Source organism: Macaca thibetana, chromosome 10, assembly GCF_024542745.1.
Source record: "Macaca thibetana thibetana isolate TM-01 chromosome 10, ASM2454274v1, whole genome shotgun sequence".
In the NCBI taxonomy this organism is placed as follows: domain Eukaryota; kingdom Metazoa; phylum Chordata; class Mammalia; order Primates; family Cercopithecidae; genus Macaca; species Macaca thibetana.
Genome location: NC_065587.1, coordinates 65299461 through 65317667, shown reverse-complemented (window position 1 = coordinate 65317667; position 18207 = coordinate 65299461). Strand labels below are relative to the sequence as shown.

The following is an 18207-nucleotide window of genomic DNA, read 5'->3' as shown; positions in this document are numbered from 1 at the left end:
CATTAAAACACATTTTGTTTTATATTTTGGTTATTAAGATCTGGGTAATTGTGATCTTAGATGAAAGCTATAAATCCTCCTTCAGATATTCGTATCTATATCATACACACACATATATATCTCTCACATATATATACGTGCACACACACATACATATCTCACATATATATATATGCACACACCCCGGTTTATTTTTTCCCTACTCTTTTATTTTTTTTTTTTTTATTTTTTTTGAGATACAGACAGCGGCGGGATCCTGGCTCACTGCAATCTCCACCTCCCTGGTTCAAATGATTCTCATGCCTCAGCCTCCCAAGTAGCTGGGATTACAGGTGCACGCCATCACACTCAGCTAATCTTTGTATTATTGGTAGAGACTGTCTACCTACCCAACCTATCTCAGAGAAGAAGAAAGTCACTGCTAATTTATCTCTGAATTCCTCAGCTTATGAATCCCATGCCCAATTATTTCATCTATGGCCCTCAAGAGAATCCTATTAAAGCATTTCATCTCAGCCCCTAAAGTTTTCAAGATATGCTCCATTAGTTTAAGATATGTACTCCCGGCCGGGCACGGTGGCTCAAGCCTGTAATCCCAGCACTTTGGGAGGCCGAGACGGGTGGATCACGAGGTCAGGAGATCGAGACCATCCTGGCTAACATGGTGAAACCCTGTCTCTACTAAAAAATACAAAAAACTAGCCGGGCGAGGTGGCGGGCACCTGTAGTCCTAGCTACTCGGGAGGCTGAGGCAGGAGAATGGCGTGAACCCGGGAGGCGGAGCTTGCAGTGAGCTGAGATTCGGCCACTGCACTCCAGCCTGGGCCACAGAGCGAGACTCCGTCTCCAAAAAAAAAAAAAAAAAAAAAAAAAAAAAACAAAAGATATGTACTCCCTGGTCTTGGTGATACTAAGTCTCTAAAATATAGTTCTTAATTTTACAGGAAGAATCAAAGACTGCACACTAATAACAGTTATGAACTCTCAGTAACAATGACATACACACATACACATATAATTCTTCATACCATTTCCATGGTTTCATAGGCCCATTAAGGCTATAAATGAACCCCAAGTTAAGAACCCTCAGTCTAGATATTTTTAAAAATCTCTCTGAGGTCTAAAATTCTAGAATTCACCAGCTTCATCTATCACTGATGACCAGTGACACAGAAAAGCAGACTGCTATTTCTGGTTTTATTAGTAACAAAAGCTAAAATGAACCACAAACATTCAATGCCAATGAGATGCAGCCTTATTTCACCCCAGCCTAAATCTTCTCTGTCAGTGGCTCCCAGCCAATCAAGGAGTATTGTAGCCATATAACTACATGGGTGGTACAGAAGATTAATCTGTTAACTTTCTCAGATCCCAGGAAAAGAAGAATGGTCCCACTATGCAATTCCCCTTGGCTATTACATATGGATTAAGACTGAAGTTTATCTCAGGCATTTAATACATGCTAAATTTTCCAATTAAGATTACTTTCTGCAGGGAGACAGAAATGACACTGAGAATCCAATTTTACCTCAGATAGGCGTAACAGTGACTTAAAAGCTGTATTTCTCTTCCTTTGCAAGAAAAAAAAAAAAAAAAAAAAGACTGGTGAAAGGACTGGAAGATTTTTAAGGGTCCTCATTAATGACAGATAATATAACTGTTGTTCAGCGCTACTCCAGAAGTCTGAACTTGCACAGGTATGTGGATATTAATAGTTATTAATAAGCTACATAGACGGCCGGGCACGGTGGCTCAAGCCTGTAATCCCAGCATTTTGGGAGGCCGAGACGGGTGGATCACGAGGTCAGGAGATCGAGACCATCCTGGCTAAGATGGTGAAACCCCGTCTCTACTAAAAATACAAAAAACTAGCCGGGCGAGGTGGCGGGCGCCTGTAGTCCCAGCTACTCGGAGGCTGAGGCAGGAGAATGGCAGAATGGCGTGAACCCGGGAGGCGGAGCTTGCAGTGAGCTGAGATCGCACCACTGCACTCCAGCCTGGGTGACACAGCGAGACTCTGTCTCAAAAAAATAAATAAATAAATAAATAAGCTACATAGATTAGATGAAGCTGACCCTTCTTTATCTGTTAGTAAAGCTGTCTTGTGGGTTTGGGGTTGATCATTCCACGGTTGGCTCAACAGGCCAGAATTCTCACCATCACTTCCTAGCACTTTAAAGCAGCCAGATCCTTAAGTATAAGATCTTTGATTCTTTGTAATAACAAAGACCAGAAGGTTACCAAATTCCACCAGCGTTGTCCCACCCATAAACTACTTACCACAACTTTATTGAAGTCCTGGATTGCAAAATACAGGGCAATGGCAGTGAGTGCATCAGTTATCTGTCAAAAGAAAGACAAATAATAGGAAACAGAACACAGTAAGTGTAAGAGTACTAGAGTGCTACCAGGGCTTGGAGTTTTGAGATAGTGATGGACTACCCAGTACTGGACTCTTACAATCAGGCAGAACTTCAACCCTCACTTTGACTACCCAAAGATAAGGCCCATTCAGGGAGAGTGAACTAGAAATCCCTGAGGATCAGGACCCATCTAGGTTCACTTCAGTTTAGTGGCCCACATCTGCTCTAGAATTGCAAGTTACTTACACTTTTTGTAAAATGGAAATAATACCCACTGCTTTGCAGGCCTGATGTATGTCAAGTGCCTAGCATACACAGTAGGTCCTCAATAAATAGCATTCGTTATAATTACTAAGGAAGACCTCAGTGGACTTCCTGGGTATTTCTTGACTCAAATTTTCAATGCCAGACAACAGTTTCAAATTGCTATGCTCTCAAAACATAGACCTGTCATCTCAATTCTGAAGCTTCTCGCCCCTGAAAGCCTCAAGCCTGTCCTCTTCTTCCATAATGACTCACAGAATCTCTTGGCAAAATGCTTAGGAAATTCAGAATGCCCTCCACACTGGCATCACAATTAAAGCCGATCACAGAATCTCGGAGCTAGAAAATGCAAGACTATATATAGCCCAGAAACCAAATTCTAAAAAGAGTAAGTATTTGGAACTGGTTACACATCAGAAACTATTCCTCACACTTCCATAATACTGCCACAGTTCCATGAATTCAAAGTAAAGACATAAATTTTTGCTTTTATTTTCTGAGAAACTCCTGTGTTCCTAAGATAGATTTTTTTTTTTCCTTAAAAAAAAAAAAGATGACAAGCTGGGCACTGTGGCATGTGCCCATAGTCCCAGCAGCTGAAGAGGCTGAAATGGGAGGACCACTTAAGTCCAGGAGTTCCCAGCAACTGAAGAGGCTGAAATGGGAGGACCACTTAAGTCCAGGAGTTTAAGACCAGCCTGGGCGACACAGTGAGACCACATCTCAGAAAAGAAAAAAAAAAAAGAGAGAGAGAGAGAGAGAGACAATAAACCATAAAATTTAAAAATATATACATACCAATTTTATATGGAAGGTTACTTACCATAAACACCAATTCAGCATAGTCAATTAGGAAATGAAAGAGGTATATTATCAATGGAGTCTGCAGAAAAAAAAACAGACATGTAAAAAAAATAAGTTAAACCTTACTATTACCAGTTTCCAGAGTAGGGAGTGGGGAGAAAACTATTATGTCAGCAAACTATTATGCCAGTATTCTCCTTCCTGGAATACTGTTCTATGCCAGCTGGCCAGTGTGCATATGGTGGAGAATAATTTCGTATCACTGGACCATTTTGTGCTGCTGGGACTATCTGTTGAATTGAGTAAAGGAAATAAAGTCTGATGTGTTAAATATCCATTAAAGAATAGTCAACGCACTGGCCGGGCGTGGTGGCTCACACCTGTAATCCCAGCACTTTGGGAGGCCGAAGCGGGCGGATCACAAAGTCAGGAGATGGAAACTAACATGGTGAAATCCCGTCTCTACTAAAAATACAAAAAAATTAGCCGGGCATGGTGGCGGGTGCCTGTAGTCCCAGCTACTCAGGAGGCTGAGGCAGGAGAATGGCCTGAATCCGGGAGGCAGAGCTTGCAGTGAGCCGGTGTCGCGCCACTGCCCTCCAGCCTGGGCAACAGAGCAAGACTCCGTCTCAAAAAAAAAAAAGTCAACATACTAAAGGTAAGAGGTGAATTGTAGTTCTAAGACATATATAATAGCCAAGGGGAATTCTACAACAGAACAAGATTGCTGACTTCATTTCACTCACAAAATGAGCTTCTTCTGTTCTCTGATAAGTTTGTATAATATTTTTTATTTATTTTCTTGAGAACAATTCAGAAAAGACTAATGTTATTTCTTCCTCAAAGATTTGGGAAAGTGCACTCACTGTGAAGCCATCTCTGCCTGGAGTTTGAGAGAAGACTTTAAATTATAGATTCAATTTCTTTCACAGATAAAACATTCAGATTTGCTGTTTTTTCTCTGTCAATTTAGGTAAGTTGTGTTTTTCCAGGAATTTGTCCATTTCATCTAAATTTTCAAGCTTACTGACAAAATTGTTCATAGTATTTCATTTTTTATTGTTTAAGGCAATACATTTTCCTACGAGTACGGATTTAGTTGCATCACACGAGTTTTGATGTTGGGTTTTTTTGAGATGGAGTCTTGTTCTGTCACCCAGGCTGGAGTGCAATGACATGATCTTGGCTCACTGCAACCTCTGCCTCCTGGGTTCAAGTGATTCTCCTGCCTCAGCCTCCCAAGTAGCTGGGCTTACAGACGCCTGCCACCATGCCCAGCTAATTTTTGGATTTTTAGTAGAGACGGGGTTTCACCATGTTGGTCAGGCTGGTCTGGAACTCCTAACCTCAAGTGATCCACCTGCCTCAGACTCCCAAACTGCTGGCATTACAGGTGGGAGCAACTGCGCCCAGCCATTTTCTTCAATATCATTCAATTGAAAATATATTCTAATTGCCAGTAACATTTCTTCTTTGAGACTACTTTAAAATGTACCATGCTCAATTTCCAAATACTTAGGAGTTTTCTTTTTTCTTTTTTTTTTTTTTGAGACAGAGTCTCGCACTGTTGCCAGGGCTGGTGTGCAGTGGCATGATCTCGCTTGTTGCAACCTCTGCCTCCACGGTTCAAATGATTCTCCTGCCTCAGCCTCCCCAGTAGCTAGGATTACAGGTGCCAGTCACCACGCCTGGCTAATTTTTAAAATTATTTATATATTTATTTTGAGATGGGGTTTCACTGTTGTTGCTCAGGTTGGAGTGCAATGGCACGATCTCAGCTCACCGCAACCTCCACCTCCTGGGTTCAAGCAATTCTCCTGCCTCAGCCACCACGCCTGGCTAATTTTGTATTTTTAGTAGAGACGGGGTTTCTCCATGTTGGTCAGGCTAGTCTCGAACTCCCGATCTCAGGGGATCCACCCACCTCAGCCTCCCATAGTGCTGAGATTACAGGTGTGAGCCATCGTGCCCGGCCATTTTTGTTTGTTTGTTTGTTTGAGATGGAGTCTTGCTCTGTTGCCCAGGCTAGAGGGCAGTGGCATAATCTCGGCTCACTGCAACCTCCACCTCCCAGGTTCAAGTGATTCTCCTGCCCCAGCCTCCCAAGTAGCTGGGATTGCAGCCGCGTGCCACCGCACCTGGCTAATTTTTGTATTTTTAGTAGAGACGGGGTTTCACCATCTTGGCCAGGCTGGTCTCAAACTCCTGACCCGCCTCAGCCTCCCAAAGTGCTGGGATTACAGGTGTGAGCCACTGCACCCGGCCTAATTTTTTTTGTATTTTCAGTAGAGATGGAGTTTCACTATGTTGGCCAGGCTGGTCTCGATCTCCTGACCTCATGATCCACCTGCCTTGGCCTCCCATTCTTTTTATATTTTTGTAATTTCTTTCTGGCTTAACTCTATTGTGGTAATAGAAAATACACTATATGATTGCAATCATTTAAAATGTGTTGTGACTTGCTTAACGATCCATTATATGGTCAACTTCGATAAGTACTGCAGGTACATTCGAATATGCATACTAACACCTATGGCTGCATCATTCTATATGACATGTAGGTTCAGTTTGCTAATGATTTGTTCAAATCTTCTATATCCTTATTAACTTTTTTGGTCTGTTTGTTCTATCACTGACTGAAAGAGGGATGTTAAAAATCACCCAGTCAGGCACAGTGGCTCATGCCTGTAATCTCAGCACTTTGTGGGGCTAAGGTGGGAGGATCACCTAAGCCTAGGCATTTGAGAACAGCCTGGACAACATAGTGGAACCGTGCCTCTATAAAATATTTTAAAAATTAGCTGGCTGAGCTAGCATGCACCTGTAATCCAAGCTTCTTGGGAGGCTGAGTTGGGAGAATTGCTTGAGCCCAGAGAGGTGGAGGCTGCAGTGAGCCTGTTTGTGCCGCTGCATTCCAGCCTGGGCAACAGAGTGAGACCCTGTCTCTTTTTTTTTTTATTTTTTTAATTTTTTAGATGGAGTCTCGCTCTGTCGCCCAGGCTGGAGTGCAGTGGCCGGATCTCCGCTCACTGCAAGCTCCGCCTCCCGGGTTTACGCCATTCTCCTGCCTCAGCCTCCGGAGTGGCTGGGACTACAGGCGCCCGCCACCTCGCCTGGCTAGTTTTTTGTATTTTTTAGTAGAGACGGGGTTTCACCGTGTTAGCCAGGATGGTCTCGATCTCCTGACCTCGTGATCCGCCCGTCTCGGCCTCCCAAAGTGCTGGGATTACAGGCTTGAGCCACCGTGCCTGGACTGACCCTGTCTCTTAGATGCAGTTCTATGTAGAATTACTATATCTTCTGGGGGCAGTGATCTTTTTATCATTATAAAATAATCCTCTTCATCTCTAGTAAGGTTTCTTGTCTTAAAATATTCTTGATCTGATAGTATAGTTACATCAGCCTCTTTGGACTGTTGGCATAATACAGTTTTTTTCTGTCATTTTACTTTCCACCTTTCTGTGTCCTTATATGAAAAATTTTTTGTTTTTGTTTTTGAGTTTTTTTTTTTTTCTGAGACAGTCTCACTCTGTTGGCCAGGCAGGAGTGCAGTGGCATGATCATGACTCACTGAAGCCTTGACCTCCCAGACTCAGGTGACCCCCCTACCTTGCCCTCCTGAGTAGGTGAGACTACAGATGTGTGCCACCACACCCACATAATTTTTGTATTTTTTGTAGAGACAGAGTTTCGCCATGTTGCCCAAGCTGGTCTTGAACTCCTGGGCTCAAGCAATCCGCCTGCCTCAGCCTCCCAAAGTTTTAGGATTACAGGCATGAGCCACTGCACCTGACCTAAGATGTGACTGATTGACTGATTGATTGATTGATTGATTTAGAGACGGAGTCTCACTCTATCCCCAGGCTGGAGTGCAGTGGCACGATCTCAGCTCACTGCAACCTCCACCTCCCAGGTTCATGCCATTCTCCTTTCTCAGCCTCCCGAGTAGCTGGGACTACAGGCACGTGCCACCACGCCCAGCTAATTTTTTGTATTTTTAGTAGAGATGGGGTTTCACTGTCTTAGCCAGGATGGTCTCAAACTCCTGACCTCGTGATCTGCCTGGATTGGCCTCCCAAAGTGCTACAATTACAGGCATGAGCCACCGTGCCCGGCCTGAGCATTTTTATTTTGAACTTATGTTCAAAATTACCTATGTTTTTCTTCGACTTCCTCCTACTTGGTTTTGTAGAGCTTTCTGAATAAAAATCTTAGTAAATTTTGAACAAAATTTCACCCATAATCTCCTCAAATACTGATTCTGCCCCATTCCGTCTCTTCTCCCATTCTAGAACTCCACTGATGTATAAGTTGGGCTGTTTTACTGAGTTTCAGATCTCTTACTTTTTTTTTTTTTTCTTCTGTTTTCTATCCTTTTCTCTTCAAGCTTCAATCTAGGTATTTTCAACAGACTTTATCTTCCATATTACTAATCCTCTCTTTAGCTTTGTGTAATCTGCTGCTAAATTCATCTATACATTCTTTTTTTTTTTTTTTTTTTTTTTTTTTTTTTTGAGACGGTGTCTTGCTCTGTCACCCAGGTTGGAATGCAGTGGCGCGATCTCGGCTCACTGCAACTTCCGCCTCCCAGGTTCAAGCGCCCAGGTTCAAGTGATTCTCCCACGTCAGCCTCCTGAGTAGCTAGGATTACAGGCGTATGCCACCATGTCTGACTAATTTTTGTATTTTTAGTAGAAACAGAGTTTTACCATGTTGGCTAGACTGGTTTTGAACTCCTGGCCTTAAGTTATCTGCCCACCTTGGCCTCCCAAAGTGCTGGTATTACAGGCGTGAGCCACTGCATCTGGCTGATCACAGCTATTTTAAAGTCCAAGTAGTTTGATAACTTCAATATCTAAATCACCTGTAAATCTGTTTTTATTGTCTATTTTTTTTCTGTCTCTTATTATGCTTGGTAATGTTTTTCCTTTTTTTTTTTTTTGAGAAGGAGTCACTCTGTCATCCAGTCTGGAGTGCAGTGGCGTGAACTCAGCTCACCGCAACCTGTCTCCCAGGTTCAAGTGATTCTCCTACCTCAGCCTCCCAAGCAGCTGGGATTACAGGCATGCACCACCATGCCTAATTTTTGTACTTTTAGTAGAGACAGGGTTTCACTACGTTGCTCTGGTTGGTCTTGAACTCCTGACCTCAGGTGATCCACCAGCCTCGGCCTCCCAAAGTACTGGGATTACAGGTGTGAGCCACCATGCCCAGTCAATGATTAGTAATGTTTTATTGAATGACAGATATTGTGTATGAAAAACTACAGCAGCTCAGATGAGGGTATTTTATTCTGGAAAAGATTTCTTTAAGCTGGTAATTACAATATAGTTGTTTCACTTTAGGGATTGAGCTAATTTGAAGCTGGATTTAGTCTTCGTAAAACTAGTCTATATTGGTCTACCCTTACTCCTAGAGTGTAGTCCTTCAGAAGTTCCAGCCTAAAGGCAAGCCCTTTACCAAAGCCTTGCCATTTTGGCTGGTCCTGCACTCAAATTTTTATTTCCCCAGCACCCTGAGACTGCCAATAGCTCTGCTGAACTTCTTGGTCTCTAGCCAGTCAATTTCTGTTCTGCTTCTCTGCCTGTGTCACTTACAAATTGGTAAATGCTTCAAGGACAAAGCAGCTCAGACTGTTCGTATTACTTTTTGTATTTTCCCCTCTGGGATCTTAGTCCCTGGAGTCCTGGCTATCTTGGTACTTTCCAATGCCTTCCAGTAGATGTGGTTTTTTTCTTTTTTTCATAGTCATCCTGCTTTTCTAGTTGTTCTTGGAAGGTAGGTTGATCTGCTACTGCAAACCCATTCACCAATCCACCAGAACCAGAAGGCAAGTGTATGACTTGGTTTTAGTGAGCCCATGCTGATGACTCAGGAGCACCTCTTCCCAACACTAAACCATATGCACGAATGTGTCCGATAACATTATAGAGGTTACTGACAGGCTTTTTAGTGAGAACAAGTTAGCATGGTAGAAAGAACAAAGACTCTGGTGTCAGATTCGCATTTAAATCTAGGTTCCAGACAGCTCCGGTGGCTCACACCTGCAATCACAACACTTTAGGAGGCCGAGGTGGGAGGATCACTTGAGGCCAGGAGGTTGAGACCATCCTGGGCAACAAAGTGAGACCCCCATCTCTATGAAAAAAAAAAAAAAAAATTAGCTGGGAGTGGTAGCATGCATCTGTAGTCCCACAGATTTGGTTTGTTTTTATTTTTGTTTTTTGAGTCATGGTTTTACTCTGTTGCCCAGGCTGGGGTGCAGAGGTATAATCATGGCTCACTGCAGCTTAGACCTTCCAGTATCAAGCGATCCTCCTACCTCAGCGACCTGAGTAACTAGAACGACAGGCACATGCCACCACAACCAGCTATTTTTTTTTTTTTTTCCTGGGGGAAGAGACAGAGTCTCACTATGTTGCCCAGGCTTGTCTTAAACTCCTAGGCTCAAGCAATCCTCCCACCTTGTCCTCCCAAAGTGCTAGGATTACAGACATGAGCCACCGTGCCTGGCCTCAATTTGACAAATTTTGACCTATGTGTACATTCATAAAACCATTACAATCAAGAAAGTGAACATATCCATCATTCCCAAGTTTATTAATTTTAATGCTCATCTCAAGGAACCATCTTTGTTTCAGTGATTTTCACTATTAGTTTTGTTTTCTACCCTTTGTTTCTACTCAGATCTTTTTTTTTTTTTTTTTTTTTTGAGACGGAGTCTCGCTCTGTCACCCAGGCTGGAGTGCAGTGGCGCGATCTCGGCTCACTGCAAGCTCCGCCTCCTGGGTTTACGCCATTCTCCTGCCTCAGCCTCCTGAGTAGCTGGGACTACAGGCGCCCGCCACCGCGCCCGGCTAATTTTTTGTATTTTTAGTAGAGACGGGGTTTCACCGTGGTCTCGATCTCCTGACCTTGTGATCCGCCCGCCTCGGCCTCCCAAAGTGCTGGGATTACAGGCGTGAGCCACCGCGCCCGGCCTCTACTCAGATCTTTACTATTTCTTTTAATCTGCTTACTTTGAATATAATTTTATCTTTTCCTAGTTTCTTAAGGTAGAAGCTGTGGTCATTGACTTGAGGTCTTCTTTTCTAATATAAGCATTTGGTGCTATAAATCTCTCCCTAAGAACTACTTAGTGACATCCCACATATTTTGATGGGTTGTGTTTCATTTTCATTCATTTCAAAATACTTTCTAATTTCCTTTCTGATTTCTTCTTTGATCCATGGGTTAATTAAGAATATGTTGCTGGGCTCGGTGGCTCAAGCCTGTAATCCCAGCACTTTGGGAGGCCGAGACGGGTGGATCACGAGGTCAGGAGATTGAGACCATCCTGGCTAACACGGTAAAACCCCGTCTCTACTAAAAAATACAAAAACTAGCCAGGCGTGGTGGCGGGCACCTGTAGTCCCAGCTACTCGGGAGGCTGAGGCAGGAGAATGGCATAAACCCGGAAGGCGGAGCTTGCAGTGAGCCGAGATCCGGCCACTGCACTCCAGCCTGGGTGACAGAGCAAGACTCCGTCTCAAAAAACAAAACAAAACAAAAGAATATGTTACTGGGGGGGCCGGGCGCAGTGGCTCACGCCTATAATCCCAGCACTTTGGGAGGCCGAGACGGGTGGATCATGAGGTCAGGAGATCGAGACCATCCTGGCTAACATGGTGAAACCGCGTCTCTACTAAAACTACAAAAAATTAGCCGGGTGCGGTGGCGGGTGCCTGTAGTCCCAGCTACACGGGAGGCTGAGGCAGGAGAATGGCGTGAACCCAGTAGGTGGAGCTTGCAGTGAGCCGAGATTGCGCCACTGCACTCCAGCCTGGGCAACAGAGCAAGATTCCGTCTCAAAAAAAAAAAAAGAATATGTTACTGGGTTTCTAAATATTTGGGGATTCTCTAGATATCTTTCTTTTATTTCTTATTTAATTCAGTTGTTTCAACTGTGGTCACAGAATATATTTCGTCTAACTTGAATTCTTTTAAATTTATTGAACCTTGTTTTATAGACCAGAATGTGGTCTATCTTGCAAATATTCCATGTACATTTGAAAGAATTATGTGTTTTGCTGTTGTTGGATGGAGTGTTCTATAAATGACAACGAGGTCAAGTTGGGTTTTTTTTTTTTTGAGATGGAGTCTAGCTTTGCTGTCCAGGCTGGAACGCAGTGGCACTATCTCGGGTCACTGCAACCTCCGCCTCCCAGGTTCAAGCGATTCTCCTGCCTCAGCCTCCCAAGTAGCTGTGATTATAGGTGCACACCACCACACCCAGCTAATTTTTGTATTTTTAGCAGAGACAGGGTTTCATCATGTTGGTCAGGCTGGTCTCAAACTCCTGACCTCAAGTGATCCACCCGTCTTGGCCTCCCAAAGTGCTAAGATTACAGGCATGAGCCACCACGTCCAGCCCAAGTTGGTTGTTATTCAAGTCTTTTATATACTTGCTGATTTTCTGTCTGCTTGTACTACCAGTCATTGAGAAAGGTATATTGAAATCTCTGTAATTGTGGATCTATTTCTCCTTGTAGTTCTATCAGTCTTTACTTCATATATTTTGAAGCTCTGTAATGTGGTACATAAACATTTGTGATCGCTATCTTTTTTTATCACTATGAAATGTATTTTATCCCTGGTGATACCCTTGGCTCTGAAATTTGTTTCTTTTTTTACTAACTTATTGTCTGTTTCTCTCAGAAGTATAAGCACCATGAAACCAGGAACTGTGTCTTGTTTTGTATCCCTAATACCTAGCAGAGTAGCTGGCACTTAGTGAATATTTAACAAATCTTTACTAAAAGAGAGAGAGAAGGGAGGGAAGGATTGTAATGCATATGCTGATAGAGGTAGGCACTAGGAATAAGTGATAAGAAGGGGACAGCACCTGTTATGAAGACAATATATCATAATGAGTAAAATAAACACAGAGGCAATTTCAAGAGTATGACATGAGCCAGGAAAAGGATAAGCATAAGATTCTTTGGAAGACTAAGGTGATGAGAGACAGCTTTCTTTTTTTTTTTTTTTTGAGATGGAGTCTCGCTCTGTCGCCTAGTCTGGAGTGCAGTGGCATGATCTCGGCTCACTGTAAGCTCCACCTCCCAGGTTCACACCATTCTCCTGCCTCAGCTTCCTGAATAGCTGGGACTACAGGCGCCCGCCACCACGCCTGGCTAATTTTTTGTATTTTTAGTAGAAACGGGGTTTTACCATATTGGCCAGGCTGGTCTTGAACTCCCGACCTTATGATCCGCCCACCTCGGCCTCCCGGCCGCCTGGCCCTGTGTGCTTATTAAGAGTCTCTTGGCCGGGCACAGTGGCTCAAGCCTGTAATCCTAGCACTTTGGGAGGTCGAGGCAGGTGGATCACCTGAGGTCAAGAGTTCAAGAGCAACCTGGCCAAGGTGGCAAAACCCTGTCTCTACTAAAAATACAAAAATTAGCTGGGCATGGTGGCACACGCCTATAACTCCAGCTACTTGGGATGCTGAGGTAGGAGAATCACTTGAATCCAGGGTGGGGTAGGGGGGTGGGGGGTTGCAGAGGTTGCAATGAGCCGAGATGGAGCCACTTCACTCCACCTAGGCAAAAGGGTAAAACTCTGTCTCAAAAAAAAAAAAAAATTTTTTTTTTAAAAAGTCTCTTAAATTGTTCCTAACCTGTTTCTGCCAGTTCGTGTTATTGCAGTTTGATTAGATATTAACAGAGAGATAAAAACTGAAATGCAAAAGACAGTTGCTATTTCTATGAGGACCAAGTTGAATGCTTTTGAAAGATTAGATAGAAGAGCCAAGAAACAAAAAACAAACAAACAAAAAAAACTGTTCTCAAAGTACATATGAGAGAGATAACTATAAAAATTAAGGCCAGCTGGGCGCGGTGGCTCACGCCTGTAATCCCAGCACTTTGGGAGGTCAAGGCAGGCAGATCACAAGGTCAGGAGTTCGAGACCAGCCTGGCCAATATGGTGAAACCCCGTCTCTACTAAAAATACAAAAATTAGCTGGGCATGGTGGTGCGTGCCTGTGGTCCCAGCTGCTCGGGAGGCTGAGGCAGAGGAGTCGCTTGAACCTGGGAGGTGGAGGTTGCAGTGAGCCGAGATTGCGCCATTGCACTCCAGCCTGGGTGACAGAACGAGACTCTGTCTCAAAGAAAAAAAAAATTAAGACCAAGCACAGTGGCTCATGCCTGTAATCCCAACACTTTCGGAGGCCAAGACAGGAGGATGACTTGAGTGCAGGAGTTCAAGACCAGCCTGGGCAACATAGCAAGACCTCATCTCTACAAAGAAATTTTTAAAAATTAGCCAGCTGTGGTGGTGCACATCTGTAGTCCCAGCTACTCAGGAGGCTGAGGTGAGAGGATTGCTTAAGTCCAGGAGGTTGAGGCTGTAGTGAGCCGTGATCATGCCACTACATTCCAGCCTGGGTGACAGAGCAAGACCCTGTCTTTAAAAAACAATTAGAAGGTACACTGTCAAATTAGAAAACTTCTTTAAAATGATATGGCCAATAAGAATGGAAAGGGCAGCCAGGCGCGGTGGCTCACACCTGTAATCCCAGCACCTTGGGAGGCCAACACAGGTGGATCACAACGTCAGGAGATTGAGACCATCCTGGCTAACACGGTGAAACCCCGTCTCTACTAAAACTACAAAAAAAATTAGCCGGGCATGGTCGCGGGCACCTGTGGTCCCAGCTACTCGGGAGGCTGAGGCAGGAGAATGGGGTGAACCCGGGAGGCAGAGCTTGCAGTGAGCGGAGATCGCGCCACTGCCCTCCAGCCTGAGCGACAGAGCGAGACTCGATCTCAAAAAAAAAAAAAAAAAAAAAAAAAAAAGAATGGCAAGGGTATGCCTCTACGCCCTTTTATCCTGAGGTCAATAGTGAACATTCAAAGGTGCCAAGCAAGAGTGACAAAAACAGATTCACATTTTAGAAAGATGGCTCTGACTACAGAATAGAGTAAATGAGCAAGACTGAATGCAGAAAGACCTGTCAGGAAGCTGTTGCTGTAAACAAGAGATAATCTGGACCTAATTAAGAGTGTTTTTACTATTCCTTTTTCTTTTTTTTTTTTTTGAGATGGAGTCTCACCCTGTGGCCCAGGCCGGAGTGCAATGGTGCAGTCTTGGCTCACTGCAAACTCTGCCTCCCAGCTTCAAACAATTCTGCCTCAGCCTCCCAAATAGCTGGGATTACAGGCACCTGCCACCACGCCCAGCTGGTTTTTGTATGTTTAGTAGAACCGGGTTTTACATTGGCCAGGCTGGTCTTGAACTCCTGACCTCGTGATCTGCCTGTTTCGGCCTCCCAAAGTGCTGGGATTACAGGTGTAAGCCACTGCATCTGGCCTGTTTTTACTATTCTTTTTTTTTTTTTTTTTTTTTTTGAGAGAGTCTCGCTCTGTCGCCCAGGCTGGAGTGCAGTGGCCGGATCTCAGCTCACTGCAAGCTCCGCCTCCTGGGTTCACGCCATTCTCCCGCCTCAGCCTCCCGAGTAGCTGGGACCACAGGCGCCCGCCACCTCTCCCGGCTAATTTTTTGTATTTTTTAGTAGAGACGGGGTTTCACCGTGTTAGCCAGGATGGTCTCAATCTCCTGACCTCGTGATCCGCCCATCTCGGCCTCCCAAAGTGCTGGGATTACAGGCTTGAGCCACCGCGCCCGCCCTACTATTCTTAAGAGCTAATTTTATTTAAAATTAGCATGGTGGTGCACACTTGTGGTCCCTGCTACTCAGGAGGCTCAAGTAGGAGGATCGCTTGAGCCCAGGAGGTCGAGACTGCAGTGAACCGTGATTGTCACTGCACTCTAGCCTGGGTGACAGAGTAAGACCCTGTCAAAAAAAAAAAAAAAAAAAAGGTAATTTTATGGGTTAAGTAAGCTTTTGTGAGCTTTCTAAGAAAACAACATTACTGCCAGGCACGGTGGCTCACGCTTGTAATCCCAGCACTTTGGGAGGCCAAGGAGGGCGGATCACGAGGTCAGCAGATCGAGACCATCCTGGCTAACACGGTGAAACCCCATCTCTACTAAAAATACAAAAAAAAATTAGCTGGGCATGGTGGTGGGTGCCTGTAGTCTCAGCTACTTGGGAGGCTGAGGTGGGAGAATGGCATGAACCCAGGAGGCAGAGCTTGCAGCGAGCCGAGATCGCACCACTGCACTCCAGCCTGGGAGACAAAGTGAGACTCCGTCTCAAAAAAAAAAAAAAAAAAAAAAAAGAAAACAACATTACTGCCATAGTTTTCATGGGAAACCATATTCCAAACAACAAATTACATGCTAATTAGCATACAACCTATTTGTGGACTAAGGACTGTTTGCAACTTATTTGCCATTACAAATGGTAACTTCTACAGAAGCCTCATCTGCAGTTACAATCTTTTTTTTTTTTTTTTTTTTTTTTTTTGAGACGGAGTCTCGCGCTGTTGCCCAGGCTGGAGTGCAGTGGCCGGATCTCAGCTCACTGCAAGCTCCGCCTCCCGGGTTTACGCCATTCTCCTGCCTCAGCCTCCCGAGTAACTGGGATTACAGGCGCCCGCCAACTCACCCGGCTAGTTTTTTGTATTTTTTTAGTAGAGACGGGGTTTCACTGTGTTCGCCAGGATGGTCTCGATCTCCTGACCTCGTGATCCACCCGCCTCGGCCTCCCAAAGTGCTGGGATTACAGGCTTGAGCCACCGCGCCCGGCCTTGCAGTTACAATCTTAATCTGGATCATTTCCATTCCAATTGCAAAACCTGTTTCTTATGCAGAGAACATCTAAAAACAGGCTGTTTCTAAATACGATTGTCAAGAATACATCTTTTTAAATGTTTGTACAAAACAGAGGTTAGGCTTTGGTATCTGTGACTGTAAACTACTCTCGGTACCCAGAAAAGAAAATAAGAACACTTACTTCATGAAATACTGCTCCAGAATATGGAGATACTCCCAAGTCCAACAGTGAAAGGCCTTCAACCACTGAAAAATAAGACATACAAGTTCACTCAGACTAAGCAGGCAGCTATAGACCAAATTGTTAGATACCCCCAGAACCAAAACGGGCCTCACTGAGTTTATCTAACCCCCTTTACCTCATCTCCAGCAAGTGGCTTTAAGTCTTGAACATTTCTGATGATGGGAAACTCTCTTTCATGGACAGCATCCTTTTGCATTGTGGGCAGCACTCATTATAAGACAGTTTTATGTTAAACTATCTGCTTCCTTCTAGTTCTTTGTAACTCTCACCCACTCTCAAAAATGTCTCATTTATGCATAATCTTCCCCATTCCAAAGCACAATAAGATAACAAATTAGAAGCTGGTGAGAAATGTTGCCATAGTGTGAGGAAATGGGCAGTCACTCTCATATGCTGCTCATTTGAGTGACATTTGTATTAACTTTTCAGTAGGGCAATAGGTGCTTTTTAAGTGTGTGCCTTCTGACCCAGATATGGTACTTCTTAGGGCAGTTTATCCTAGGGAAATAACTTGACAAGTGCCCAAAAAGGTATGTTCCTTACAGTGCTCAGAGTACTGAACAATTAGAAATAATCTGAATGCCCATTAATGAAGATTTATTTAAATGAATTATGATATAATATGTATCTCTATATAATGGAATACTTTATACTTAAAATTATACTATGTTATAAATAATAAATAAATAAGTGGAAGAGAAAGGAGAGCTTTTCTCTACAGAGAATTCTAAGGATCAAATGTAGAAAGAACAATGAAACAGAAAATCACCACTTGGCATACTCCATGCATAGTAATAATCACAAAAGGCAAGTATCATCAATGGATGCTAAAATTCGTGGGCAAAAATATGAGAAATAGAATATTTGCAAGGGGAAAAATAATTTTACATGGGTGGTGGCTCACACCTGTAATCCCAGCACTTTGGGAGACTGAGGCAGGCGGATCACGTGAGGTCAGCAGTTCAAGACCAGCCTGGCCAACATGGCAAAATCCTGTCTCCATTAAAAATACAAAAATTGGCCGGGCGCGGTGGCACAAGCCTGTAATCCCAGCACTTTGGGAGGCCGAGACGGGCGGATCACAAGGTCAGGAGATCGAGACCATCCTGGCTAACATGGTGAAACCCCGTCTCTACTAAAAATACAAAAAAACTAGCCGGGCGAGGTGGCGGGCGCCTGTAGTCCCAGCTACTCGGGAGGCTGAGGCAGGAGAATGGCGTAAACCCGGGAGGCGGAGCTTGCAGTGAGCTGAGATCCGGCCACTGCACTCCAGCCTGGGCGACAGAGCGAGACTCCGTCTCAAAAAAAAAAAAAAAAATACAAAAATTAGCCAGGCATGGTGGCACGCACTTGTAATCCCAGCTACTTGGGAGGCTGTGGCAGGAGAATCACTTGAACCTGGGAGGCGGAAGTTGCAGTGAGCCGAGATTGTGCCACTGCACTCCAGCCTGGGCAACGGAGTGACACTCCTTCTCAAAAAAAAAAAAAAAAAAAAAAAAAAAGCATAACCTCAGTCTAATTGTGAGAAAACATCAGGCAGACCCAAATGGAGACATAAAATAACTGGCAAGTACTCTTAAAAATATTAAGCCTATATATACCTACTAGGTACCAACAAGAATTAAATTAAAAATTTTTTAAATGTTAAGTCTGAGGAAGTATCCCAGATTAGAAGAGACTAAGGCGACAAAACAACTAAGTGCAAAGTGGAATCACAGGTTGGATATTGGACTAGAAATGGACATTAGTGGGGCAAAGTGATAAAATTCTAATAAGGCCTGTAATTAGTTAATAGCATCGTATCAATGTTAA

General features: G+C 44.0%; 1 protein-coding gene across 1 annotated transcript in view; it reads right to left on the bottom strand.

Moving 5' to 3' along the window:
- Nucleotides 1-18207, bottom strand: part of PIGU (phosphatidylinositol glycan anchor biosynthesis class U) — a 110016-nt gene that overhangs the window by 83383 nt on the left and 8426 nt on the right. The window contains exons 2-4 of the mRNA XM_050807160.1: nucleotides 16333-16397; nucleotides 3451-3510; nucleotides 2281-2343 (exon numbers count right to left, since the gene is read on the bottom strand). Coding sequence (XP_050663117.1) covers nucleotides 2281-2343; nucleotides 3451-3510; nucleotides 16333-16397 — 188 coding nt within the window. The remainder of the gene's footprint in view (nucleotides 1-2280; nucleotides 2344-3450; nucleotides 3511-16332; nucleotides 16398-18207) is intronic.